The following is a 12,983-nucleotide window of genomic DNA, read 5'->3' on the forward strand; positions in this document are numbered from 1 at the left end:
TTCTATAAGCTAAAACTTTTATTTACTTTTTTAAGTTTGTGGAAGAGGCATATATTACAATTTCACGAAGGAATTTACTAAGAGAGACGAGAAAAAGACTTTATAAAAATAGAATTTTTTTTTTTTTTTTTTTTTTTTTTTTTTTTTGTAAATTTATACAGAATTAAAAAGAACACTTTTTTTTTTTATAACAATTAAAAGAGAACACTTAACTTGTAATTGAGATGATATTAGTATTGCCGTTTATTTAAATTTAATCAATTTTTTCATTTAGTGTAAAAGCAATTTGTATTTAAAGATAAATTATTTTATATTTGTTTAAATGTGTAATTTATTTTGTATTGGTTCCTAATATAATTAAATTAAACAAAAATATTTTTAATTAAAAGAAACAGTAGGCACAATAAAGTAGAGCCTATAGAGTTTTTTTTGTAGTGCCTAATGTATTACGAATTGAACATGGACTCGATACTTGGATTATAGGCATGCACGTCGTCAGTTGTCATGCCAAAGTACACCTTTTTGGCACCAACTTTTGAGCACGACAGAATAGGCACGACATGTCGTGTCAATAGGATGTTGGGCACGAGAAAAGGACTTCTAAGCACTCCTTTTGTTGTCATGCCCGTAAAATGTTTTCTTCTTGTAGTGTTGAGTCTGGGTTGGAGTTCGCAACCACTACCTCTAATTTTATAGTTACAAATTAGGGTATGTTTTATCTTTTTGGAACCACATGTATAATAAAGTCAATAATGCTCCCATAAATAGAACTCTAATGGAGAGAGAATCTTCAACCCATTAATTATCCAAGTAATAAGAATAAAAAGGTGTAATTCTTTCATTAATTATATGAGCTATATATAATAATTAAAAGGGTCTCATTGTTAAACTTATTCTTCAACCCATTTCAAACTATAAACCTCAAGAGAAATACTATAAACTATGAACTATGTATGAACCGAACCCACTGAGAAACACTAGGAATCCCTTGATTAACAACAGTAAGCATGTAATAACCAGATGGAGCAACATTAGGAGAAGGAGGAGCCTCCAAAACTGCCTCAACCCAACCACTACTGCTCTTATTATCTGTAACCACACTCTTAGCTCTCAGCCTCAACAACCTCTGATTCATCGACATTGAGTGAGTCGTAAATGGCGGCGCGTAAACCACAAACTCAAAGTCGCGACTGGGCCTGCTTATTGTTGTTGTATTAGACATGAAAAAACGAACGTGAAACTCTGAACCGTAAACGACGCCGTTAAGGTGTTGGCTGAGCAAAGTGACGTTTGAGGGTCTAGTGGGGTTGTAGTGGTTGTCCATGTAGTGGGGAGTGAAAGCTTGTAATCTTAGCTCAGTTGGGTAATCTACGCCCCTGAAAGTGTACCTTTCGTTTGGGTTGCTGCCACCTACTAGGACTCTCCCGTCGGGAAGGAGGACCGCCGAGGAGTGGTACATTCTTGGGATGTTTGTGCGGCTGAGGAGGGAGAATCTTCTTCCTTGTGGTTTTGTTGGGTTGTACAGGAATGGCCTCAAAGACGCGTTTCTTGCTCTTTCCCAACCCGCGACGCCCCTTTTGGCGCCGTTTATGATTAATACGTCGCCGTTTGGGAGGAGAAGCATGTCGTTCATTAGACGAGGACCTGGCATTCGTTCCATTCTCCATCTGTGTGTGTTGCCTTTTTTTGTTTTTTGCACATACAAGTTAAATTTTTAATTAACGAAACACCAAAAATACAAAAATATTATTTCATGATAGTTACACTACCGAAAATTGCATGTAATCTATATATAAATTGACAAATCATTGATAGTGGTGCCTGTACATCCTAAAAGTAGCCTCCATATATCATTGGTGTCGGATATTTTTTAAAAGAGCATATTATTATTAAGCATTATTCGTAATGCGTAACACTTTCTCGAAATGTCGTATTACGATTGACTACTGATATTCCTTAAAAACTATTATATTAAATTATATAAGATCCAATACTTGGATCACTAATAGCAATATTCACACATAAAAGAGTGCTAGGCACTACGTTTAGCATTTCTCTTTTTAAAACCTATTACTTTAAGTTAAAAGAGCACGGAATTATTGGTGTTGGAGTTTTAAAATTAGTTAAGGATATTATTTAAAAATTAATAAATTAAATTATACCACTCAATATTTAATTGCACCAATGTAAGGGTGCTAGAGGTGGTTAAATTTTATCATTTTTCTAAATTATATAATATTTGTCAAACAAGGTATATATCATCTTGAATCTTATCGAAACATGTAGTATAGTCCCAATGCTACATAATATTAGCAATTCTCATAATCATCTTTAATATTAAAGTAGCTAGCTAGCTGTACTAGTGTACAAGCTAGTGTTTTCTCCGTTATGTATGTAAATTTTAGACAAAGTAATAAATAAACAAAATGTAGTCCTAACCGTACCTGTGATAACCATCCTTCCACATGAATCCAAGCCCTGAAGATATCTATGACGGCGGCGGGAAGCTTGGTAAGCCCCAGAGGCGGAGCCACCACAGACCATGACTTCAACTCTCTGAAACCTATCATTATGATTCAAAGGAAGTATAACAGAAGAACCAGTACTCGGATAGTTCCTCGAACCGCCTCCCGGTATTCTCGGAAAATTCTTAACAACCCTGTTCCGTCTGTGGTTAAACAGTATGGAGTCCCTATTAGCAAAAATAAACAAGTTACCATCCGACGAAAGATGCAAAAATGGGTAAAGATTATTCCCTCTCGAATTCCTGTCGTTCGTTTGGCTCAGAAGCGGTAGGTGAAAAGCTCGATGATCGTTCGATAACATTTTGGGAACAAATTCGTAGCTGAACACTCTCCTCCCACCAACCACAACAACCCTATCGCGTTGCGGCAACGCCAAGCTCGAAGCGTACCACCTCTCCTCCGAGAGTTGTGTCCTGGACTGTCTCCAGTCACATTCGGTGTTGTTACAAGGCCGAAAGTATCTGATTCTTCGAGCTCCTCGGCCGTTTCCGCCCGCTTGGAGGAGTGTCCCGTTGCTTAGGAAAGATCCAGAGGAGCACCAAGGGTCTGTGTCCATTCTGAGAGCTCTTATTTTGTTGGTTGATATATCGTACTCGATAGAGTGAGCGTAGCATGAAGAGTCGGTGGCGTCGTCGCCTGAACTTGAGCAATGTCTTCCACTGCTGAAGCGGCGGCGGAGCTTGTACCGGGAAGGGCCGGCTTGTGTTTGGTCGAAGATGATTACTGTGCCGTGGTGAGTTAAGGTCATGTGCATGGCTACTACACCTACGTTTTCACGTAAAAGGTCCCAACGGCCTTGTCTTGTGTGGTTGGAAGAGGAGGGGTTTACTGCATTGATATGTAAAATGGAATAATGGAGTGTTATAATTAAGATTATAGCACATATGGTGGTTTTTGTTATGATTATTCCCATGTTAGAAATATGGTAATTGAGAGCTGAAGAGTAGTGGTGTGTGTTTTGGTATGAGAAGAAGCTAGCTATATATATATATGTATTGCACTCTCAAATTCACCAACCAGTGGATTATAGTGCATGCAAGAAGTGAGTGAACGAAATCTTTTGCTTCAATATAGTCGGATAAATGCATTTAAAGAAATGTGTGTTTTTTTCATGTAAAAAAAAAAGAGTATTTTTTTGTAGTGCAAGGTAAATTAATAAGGTGGATTTTGGTTGGTATCAGCTCGTTAAGTTGGGTTAGTACTTATAAGTGAAGGAAAATGTTGTAACTTATTTCAAATTTCCAAAATATTATATGAGATGTGAAGTGGGTGAGTACATTACATTGAGTACTACATATGAACACTTCCTTAGAATGTGTTAAATGTTATTCATCACAATAAAATCAAGTCTAATTATCAAGCTGTTATCAAGTCTAAGCTCTCAAGTCATCCCGAACTCCAATTGTTTAGTCTAATCTTATATATCACTTTAACTTATACCATCAAATGACTTAATAATTATCATCATTGCATTCTACATTTAAAATTGAGTCCAACGACATATAACATCACTATATTCAAAGTTTGGAGTTCCAAAATTTCACTTAAGCGGTGAACATTAATTATCAGTAACAGAGAAATTGGTTATGTAATCATGGGATAATGCTAATAAATGATAATAATATCTACACAGCTATATTTTACTTTCCGTATAGATTTTAGGTCTTACACATATATGTGAGTGCACACCTGATCTATCTATGATGACACATAGATTAGATCGTGAAACAATAATATGCACAAGATTTGATAAATATGGCTCTCATTAGTAAAACTAAATACATGCACCAGGAATAGCAAAAGTACATATTCCCTTTATTTTAGAAAATTTGACAGTATAACGCCTGTAATTTGATAAAACCCAAAAATATAACCTGCATAGGTAATTGTACGAAAATATATTTGGCACTCCAGAACAGTCTAGAAAAATATGCAGATTAAGTTTTCAATTTTTCAAACATTTTATAGATTAATAAAATTGAAATATATCAAATGATATTCATCACAATAAAATCAAGTCTAATAATTAAGTTCAGTGTCTAGCTCTCCTAAGTTGTTAAACTTTATCCAAAAAGACTATCATAAGCTCTCAAGTCCTAAGTTCTAATCTTTTAGTCTAATCTTAGATATCACTTTCACTTATACCATCAATACTAAATAATTATCATCATTGCATTCTATATTTAAAATTGAGTCCAACAACATATAATTTGACTATATTTAAAGTTTGGAGTTCTGAAACTTCACTTAAACAGTGCGCATTAATTATCGATAGCAGTAAAAATATTTGTGTATCGGAAACATTTGCCAAAAATAGAGATAGTATATATCAAAAAGACCACCTCGAAGAGTAGACCACACCCATGCCAACTATTTGTTAAAGAGGTACACGATATCACCAGAAAGTGATTGGAGCTACAAAAATGTCACTCGAAAAAGTAGCGAGCTGGGCAGAACTTAGTGGAGATTGTTCTCTTTGACGAGCCGAGTCTAGTGGTGAAGACGGATCATCAAACGAACACCAGATGTGATCAAAAAATGCGTTCAAAGTTTTAACCTCCAAACTTTGACTCGTGATCTCTCGCTTACGGTAGTGAATGAGGAGGCACCGCTTTGGGGTTGAGATCCCCGACGGTTGGGGGTCTGAATGTGCAGTGCGTGGGTTAGGTGGTGGCCAGAATATGGTCTCCAGTGGTGGTGGTGGTTACGGCTTCTTTGAAACTTTAGAGAGAGAGAGAGAGAGAGAGAGAGAGAGAGAGAGAGAGAGAGTTTGATGAGTGGAGTGGCAAATCGAATGAATTAAAAAAATGTGTGGGACCCACTTCCTTTATTTTATTTTATTTTTTATTTTCTCAATTTTGATCGAGTCTTCACATTCTTTCTTCCTTAAAAAAATGTTGTCCCAAAATTTTAAAGTACAACCTCAACTTGAAAATTAAATAAGTGAAGAAACTTCATATAAGCACGACACATGACAAGTCCGAAAAGCACATCACAATATATTAAAAAATCTTATAATAATAATAATAATAATAATAATAATAATAATAATAATAATAATATATGGATATATCAATTATAAATAAGTTAAAATAATGTTAAAACTTTAATATAATATTGAATATTATAATTCTATAATTAAAATTATTAAAACATGAAAAATTAAGATTATATAGTAATTTATTTAGAGTGACATAAAAATTTGAGTATTTATAATTAAATATTCAAATTCTAATGATGTTAATAATTTTTTTATATAATTATTTGTAAAATATTATTCAAAAGTTATATAAATGTAACTAAAGCTTTAAAATATACATATAATTTAGTAATTGTAAAAAATATACAAAGTAAAAGTACGAATTTAAGCCCAAATATGAAAACAAGCTAGCCTTTTTAAGAAATATGGGCCAACACGAGCAAAACACGACATGAATCTGAATACAGTACGAAAATATCGAGCCTACGGGCCGTGTTGGGCCTACTTTTTAAAAATGTTGGCACGACACAGCTTGACCTATATTTTTCTGTGGTACAACATGACTCGTTTTTTTTTGAAAAGGACGGATAAATAGGGGTCAAACCACTACAAACACGAACTCATAGCACTATTTCCCAATATATTCCCACATAGGAGTGATTTTCAATTTTTTTATATTTTTTATTAAATTAAAATATAGATTAGTAAATATTAGTCAATATGCTTGATGCCCAACTTAATGGACCTTAAAAGTAAGATTTTTATAAGGGAAACTTACAAAAATACTAGAATTTGGGTAAACTTTTACAAAAATACTGTCACACAGAAATTTTTTCAAAAATATTGTTTTTCTAAGTAGAACACAAAACAGAACAACTAAAAACAACAGTGGAACAACTAAAAAACAACATTAGAACAACAGTGAAAACTTAACACAGTACACAGTATTTTTGAAAAAAATTTCGCCGTAAAAAAATTAAAAATTTCATTATGTGGTGTAATTATCCCTTTTTATAAAGAATAATTTTAAAAACAGAAAATTGTTTTTTTGAAAACAATTTGACTTGTTTGCCCTTGTTTTTTGAAAACAGTTTTCAAAAAACAAAATTATAAAAAACAAGAATTTTACAAAAACAACAAAATGTTGTTTTCTGTTTTAAAAACCAATTCACTTTTGGTCAATATTGTTTTTAAAAACACTAACCAAACATGATTTGTGTTTTAAAAACTTCAAAAATTATTCTTTGTTCTCATTTTTAAAAACAATTTTTTGAAAAAAAAAAAAAAAAAACAATACCAAACATGCTCATACTTTTTCGCTTGTTTTTTTTTTCTTCTTAATTTAGGTATTGTTTTGATATTTTTCTTAATTAAGGTATTGTTTTGATATAATATATACACGATTAAGATGTGTAATATATATTTTCAAAATAACATCCTATTTTCGGTTGTGGTTTTAACGTACACAATTCTTAAATGTGTATCTACACATCTTAAACATGTAGATCTCCAACAAAGAAAAAAAAAACTTTTATGCCAAAATTAAATTTGAGCATTATCAAGCAAAAGTATTTTTGTCATAAAAATCTTAATTTCTAAGGTCCGTACGTCAAGCCTTCGAACACCATCAAGTTTTATCAAGCAAAAATATGTATTATTTTTATGAATTATGAGGCCACAAATCCAAAATTTACCTTTTAATTTTCCTCGTGTTTTAGCTTTGGCAAATTCCTCTCATATAAATGTGTAAACCTATGATCCAGAGTAACAAAGTTCTGTCATACTGTGAGCATCTGAAGTATGTTGAGTTGAGATTAGGCAGAAAAAGAATTTGGGCAGTTCAGCCGATAAAATAGTACAGAGAGCACTGTGAATTGACAAAAACTAGAGATATTTACAAGCCACATTATTTGCTGAACACCCCAACCCCACATCCCATCAATGAATTATTTTCAGGAGAGGATCTAATATCACATCTAATTAATTACACAACCAAAGATTGCCCTTAAATTGTTTTGTAAATGAGCTTAACTGTCTGCAAGTTGAGTGTAAACCAGTGCCAAAACTTTTAACACTCTTCTCTAATAGAGCTTTATTCTTGTCTGTATATCGCTACGACAAATGGGGCACAGGTCAAGATCTTGGCCGCACTCGCAACATGTCTGCAAATAATAAAACAAAAATCATATCTTGATTCAACTATCTAATTCTTTTCAATGCATGACAAAAACAGTTAAATTTTCAGCATAGATCACTCACCTGGTGGCCACAACCAAATGCCATATCCTTTGGATCGGTAAGACAAATTGGGCAAAGCTGTCAGGATCACAAAAATTAAGGTTTTAAGAATCCGATATCATCAACACTCTACTTCGGAGACTACAATGATGACTAATGTGATATTGAAAATAATCTAGATAAGTACATACATGATTATCAGAAGCTGAACTGGCAGGAGTTGCCCTGCTAACACCCGGATCATTTCTTACAGCAGTAGGTGCACTTGGGCGATAACTGTTTGGACGTTTTGAGGCACTGCCTGAAGCCGATCCATAGTTAGGAGGGGGAAGAGGAACCCTGTCTATAGCCTTCCCTCTGCTACAGCTGTTTGAGAAATGAAAAAGAAAAAATATGTATGGAATTGATTTTTTTTAGGTATCAACTCTAGTCGCCAAGTACAAGGACAACTAAAATGAAAGATCGATTGTTACCCCAAGATATTGAGCTCCAGTGTTGCTTTATACTGAGATGGTATTTCCATCAGTGCTCCAAGTGCGAATTCTGTTTCTTTTCTGGATCTGTCCATATTCTTCGACATTATATCTGTAAAATTCACGAACTACAAGAGGGAAAAAAGAAGAAGACAATTTTAAATCAAAATTTGACCAAAAAAAAAAAAATATGAAGGAAAACGAGATTAATTATTTCCATATGGCTAGAAGTACTTGCCTGGAAGTTATCAAATGCCCGAGCAGGGATGTTATCGTCAAATTTCCTCATCATGTCCCATGGTCCATCTCCAACCCCAACAAGTATAATTGACAATGGATACTCACTGCGAATGGAGTAGCAAATTAAGAAGCTTCTTTGCAAAGAGCTAAGATTACAGGAACAAGCAAATCAAGCAATTACCTTGCCTTCACAATTGCATCAATAGTTTTCTTTTCCTGAGGGCTTAATTCTCCACGTTCAGTATCAATACTTCTAGTCACCTGTAATGACACATCATAATTAATAAAATTCAAAAATTGAGAGACAAGACAAACAAGCTGGGGATTGTAGCATAGCAGGATGGAAGATAGCCAGTGTAGGTCTTTTTTAAGTATATATTATAGTTTATTTACTAATTATTAAGTCATCTTAGTAAAAATACACTGCTAGACGAAATAAAATTGTTACTTTCTTTAAAGAAACAATTTTTTAAGAAAACGAAACCAAATTTGAAAACAAGATACAGGGGTAACATTGTCAGCAATCTAAACCTTAAGACCATATGGCCAACTGTCATTGTTCACTTAAAAATAATAGCCTCACTAAATGTTTGAATTCGGACTACTCACACATTAACCCATCTGTGACAAAACAAATTCGTATTTAGTAACAATACTTGATGAGAAACTTACAAAATGATACAGAATAGAATAAGTACCTGTCCATCCGCTATTATTACTAGAACATGGTACTGACTGCCACTCTGCTCAACAACAGTGATGGCCATTTCTATTATTGGAGCAAATGATGTGGGTCCTGTTACCGAAACAAAAGGCCAAAGGTGCACAAGAGCAATTTAAGCAAATAATCAACAAGGTAAGAAGAAAATAATAAAAGAAATTTCATGTCAAAATAGTAACCTGCAAGTCGTAACTGAGGGACCAGTTCTCTATATCGGCTCAATACTTCTTCAAATCCATTACAAAACCGCTCATCCGGGTAGAAACTGAAAACTTCCTGGTCATGGGTTGATGCTGCCAACATTTGGGATCACATAACATTTCAGATGTTGAAAGGGTGATAAAATAAAAACTTCAACATTCATTCAAAGGAATTACCGTCTCCGAATCCAAAACATGGAATCATGTTATCCTCATCGAAGGAGGACAATGTTTTCCCAATAATCGAAATGGCTTGTTCATAGGGATTTTGTGTTTCACTGATGTGATGCAAGCTTTTACGGTGGAATGACCTTGCACCTAATACAAGAGTAAGTTAAACATCTTATTTCTAACACTTTGGAAAGGAACTATTTTACACCTAAATGAGACCAAACCTGTCCACTCATTGCTCTTCGTGAAATCAATACCGACAATAAGATTGGAAGACTCCAGCCCGGCATGAGCCAATGCATCAGTTACCTGAAGAAGTAGAAGTTGATTATTGCAGATCATAATAATTAATATAGTGCCATCAGCAAATTCAGCAGTAATCTACTTGACTTTGACTTTAATTATTGCAAATGCCATCTACAATTTCACGGTTTTTTACCTTTTTGCTGCTATAAACTTATGCTATCACTAAGAGCACAGATTAAGTCCAGAAAACATGGATGAAAAAGCACACTAGGTAAAATCCTCATACAGAAATGAAATTGAGATTTCAACCTTATGTAATTCGAAAAACTTTTGTTAAAATGACCTGAGTTGAACAAGCTACCATGAGAATATAGCCTAAATGTTTTGGAAACATTAAGTAAACTACATAACAAGTAAGAATTATAGAATCATTTAAATCACGAAAGGTATATCGTTCCATTTCAGACAAGGGCACCACATATATACATAAGACTAATACTCCAGCTATCTTACCTGCTCAAGGCTACTGTAGTTATCATCTATTTTCGAGTACTTTCTCTCTAGCTTCTTTTTTGTAGCGGGGGCTCGGCCTTCACTGTAGCTATGAGACTCGGGTGCATGATACGGCTGCTGGCTAGCATAGTATGGCTGATGAGCGTACTCTTGGCTTGGCTGAGTATATGGAGACTGTGGATAACTTGGATAACTTGAAGAATATGATCTAGACCCATAAGAAGGGTGTCTTGGACTCTCCCGTTTCGAGAGTATCCCACCCATCAAACTCTATTTCCTACAGAATATCTGCAATAAACCAAGTGACTCTAAAAGTCATTCCACCATAGATGGTCATGAAACCAGCCAAGTAATAAGCAATTAAGGCAAAGTCAACAACTTGGCAAGGCATATTAAACTCCAAACAGAGATCAGTTTTATTTAATACAAGTTAATAGCATTATTTACTTCAATTGAATCACATATATAAAGTTTCATAACTGGCTTAACATATAAGTCCATACATCCCAAATGCAATTCCAGATTCTATGAAGATAAGAAAAACAGGTAAAGTTTCCCTTAGAAATTCTCAGAAAATTATATTATAAATAAATATAAAAAAACCTCTGAAAAAGTAAGCTTAAGAAACTTTAGAGTAACATGCTGGGAATAAAAGAATATTCAGTATTCACAATTGTCAAATGTCATATAAATGAATCTTTTTATTTATTAATCGTCTTTCTGAAACACAAATGGTGCATTATTCCAAATCTAAGAATTGAACACCAAGACAAAATTAAACCCCAATTAAAGCCAAAACCATTAATTATCCAAACATACCTCACAATGCATATCTAAAAGAAATCTCAGAAAGCAACAAATAACATATTCTATCACATTTCTTTTCAAGATCCCACATAGCATCACACACTCACCTCACTCAACTCTGAAGACCGCAAACAACAAAAATATCCCAGACCCACATCTCAAAATCCATTCTTTAACAAAAAAAATACAAAAATTAAGCAACAAAAAATCCTCCTGAAATACCCACAAAAACAAACAAAATAAAGTTTTGATACCTTAAAAGAAGTAGGTCAATGTAAATGCAGCATTTCAGCCAAGCAGCATGTGAAAGATGATGACAAAGAAGCGGAGATGACAATATAAAAAAAAAGTTATAGAGAGTTGAAATGAAAAGTAGAGCAGTAGATGGAGAAAGCTTACCTATAATTAAAAAGGTTGGGTTGGGTCTCTCTCTTTCTTTCCAAGAAGTTTCCCTTTCTTTTCTCTTTTCTGTTAAAAAAATAAATACTAAAATAAATTTCAAACATAGATATAGATATAATATATCTAGAACAATGAACAGGATGACTTGGTTTACTTTGTCACTTGTCAGTGCTTTCTGTTTTTGGCCGATAGTGACTCCGACTTTCGCCCGCCGTTTACCTTTATGGTTTTCCATTTTCACCCCACTACTGTTATTATTTATAACTGTGAATGAAATCACATTTTGTGTACTCTTTCTTTTCTATATTGGATGTAAAATGACACCGTTTCGATTAGCTATACGAGGTAAAAAAAAATGTGTTAAATTTGCTAAAAAAATTAGTAAATGTTATATGGCTTTTCTTTCCCAATTGTACTCTAATATATAATAACAAATTAATATAAATTGACATAAAAAATAATATAATAACTATTATTATTTTTTTTTTAGAAAACACTATTTTTTTTTTCAATGAATCCATTACAATATATGAGTAGATTAGAGAAGGAATTTCCCCCAACCAAGAACAATTATTATCCAATCGAATAGCGAATCTCGCTAAGTGACGAGCCGCTTTGTTAGCATTACGCTTAACATGAGAAACTACAAAAGAGAAATATCATTACTAAAATCATAAAAAAGAGAAACATAACCCATAAATGACCCTTTGTTGATGGCGTTTACAACAATAAGTGAATTCGTTTCAAGTAGATCAATGTGCAAACAATTATTAATCAATAAATTAAATATATTTTTTAAAAAATAATGGTGATATTATAATTATAAAAGTGTATTAAAGTAAGTTATAAACATTAAATGATAATAATATAAATAAAAAATATATATTAATTGTATATTAAATTTGGTACAATATTATCTCTTATGATAAATTTGTTTCAACTTTTACTATACATTAAATTTAGCACAAATTTTTAGCTACTATTGAAAAAGAATTTTTTTACAAAAATATTAAAATATAGCATTGCAGCACTCTATCAAAGATGCTCTAAAATTTAAAAATTCCTTTTAGTGTTTGGATAAAAAAAATATTAGAAGTCAATTTTTAATTAAGAAGTCTTTTGGGAGAAGAAGATAAGATTTGTAGCTTTTTCTAGACTTTTGAGAAATAATTTTAAAATTAGAATAATTAATAAAATTTTACATAAATAAAAGATATTTATATAATAATTATCCACACCCTTCAAACAATTTTTTACTTAGTTTTGTTTATATTTTTAACTATAACTAAAATTAAAAACTTAATCATTATAATTTATTGTGAGATTTATTTTATTTGGAATATTTTAAAAGAGTTGAAAAGCTCATATCTTTATATATTAAAAGTGTCTATCTAACGGCATTTCTTGGTTTAACAGAATATACTTAAAAGTAAAAGAATATTCTGTTAAATTTAACTTTGATCTAAA

General features: G+C 32.8%; 2 protein-coding genes across 5 annotated transcripts; both read right to left on the bottom strand.

Annotated features, from left to right (window-relative positions):
- Nucleotides 1-814: 814 nt before the first annotated feature.
- LOC115709228 (aldehyde oxidase GLOX-like) lies at nt 815-5,525 on the bottom strand. The gene is made up of 2 exons (XM_030637277.2): nt 2,445-5,525; nt 815-1,680 (listed from the first exon to the last, which is right to left on the bottom strand). The coding sequence occupies exons 1-2, from the start codon at nt 3,436-3,438 to the stop codon at nt 941-943; spliced, it is 1,734 nt and encodes a 577-aa protein (XP_030493137.2). The 5' UTR covers nt 3,439-5,525; the 3' UTR covers nt 815-940.
- A 1,766-nt stretch (nt 5,526-7,291) lies between these two features.
- LOC115709821 (E3 ubiquitin-protein ligase RGLG2) lies at nt 7,292-11,930 on the bottom strand. Of its 4 annotated transcripts, XM_030638055.2 has the most exons (13): nt 11,671-11,930; nt 11,514-11,582; nt 10,308-10,595; nt 9,773-9,857; nt 9,555-9,695; nt 9,357-9,470; nt 9,155-9,252; nt 8,638-8,717; nt 8,455-8,560; nt 8,217-8,344; nt 7,935-8,109; nt 7,765-7,821; nt 7,292-7,667 (listed from the first exon to the last, which is right to left on the bottom strand). In XM_030638055.2, exons 3-13 carry the CDS (start codon nt 10,569-10,571, stop codon nt 7,587-7,589), a joined length of 1,329 nt encoding a protein of 442 aa, XP_030493915.1. In that variant the 5' UTR covers nt 10,572-10,595; nt 11,514-11,582; nt 11,671-11,930; the 3' UTR covers nt 7,292-7,586. The 4 variants fall into 4 exon arrangements, with proteins under 4 accessions (XP_030493915.1, XP_030493914.1, XP_060967237.1 ...); XM_030638054.2 differs by lacking the exon at nt 11,671-11,930 and having other exon boundaries at nt 11,369-11,550; XM_061111254.1 differs by lacking the exons at nt 11,514-11,582; nt 11,671-11,930 and adding an exon at nt 11,127-11,335.
- Nucleotides 11,931-12,983: the final 1,053 nt, after the last annotated feature.

This window comes from Cannabis sativa, chromosome 3, assembly GCF_029168945.1.
Source record: "Cannabis sativa cultivar Pink pepper isolate KNU-18-1 chromosome 3, ASM2916894v1, whole genome shotgun sequence".
In the NCBI taxonomy this organism is placed as follows: Eukaryota; Viridiplantae; Streptophyta; class Magnoliopsida; order Rosales; family Cannabaceae; genus Cannabis; species Cannabis sativa.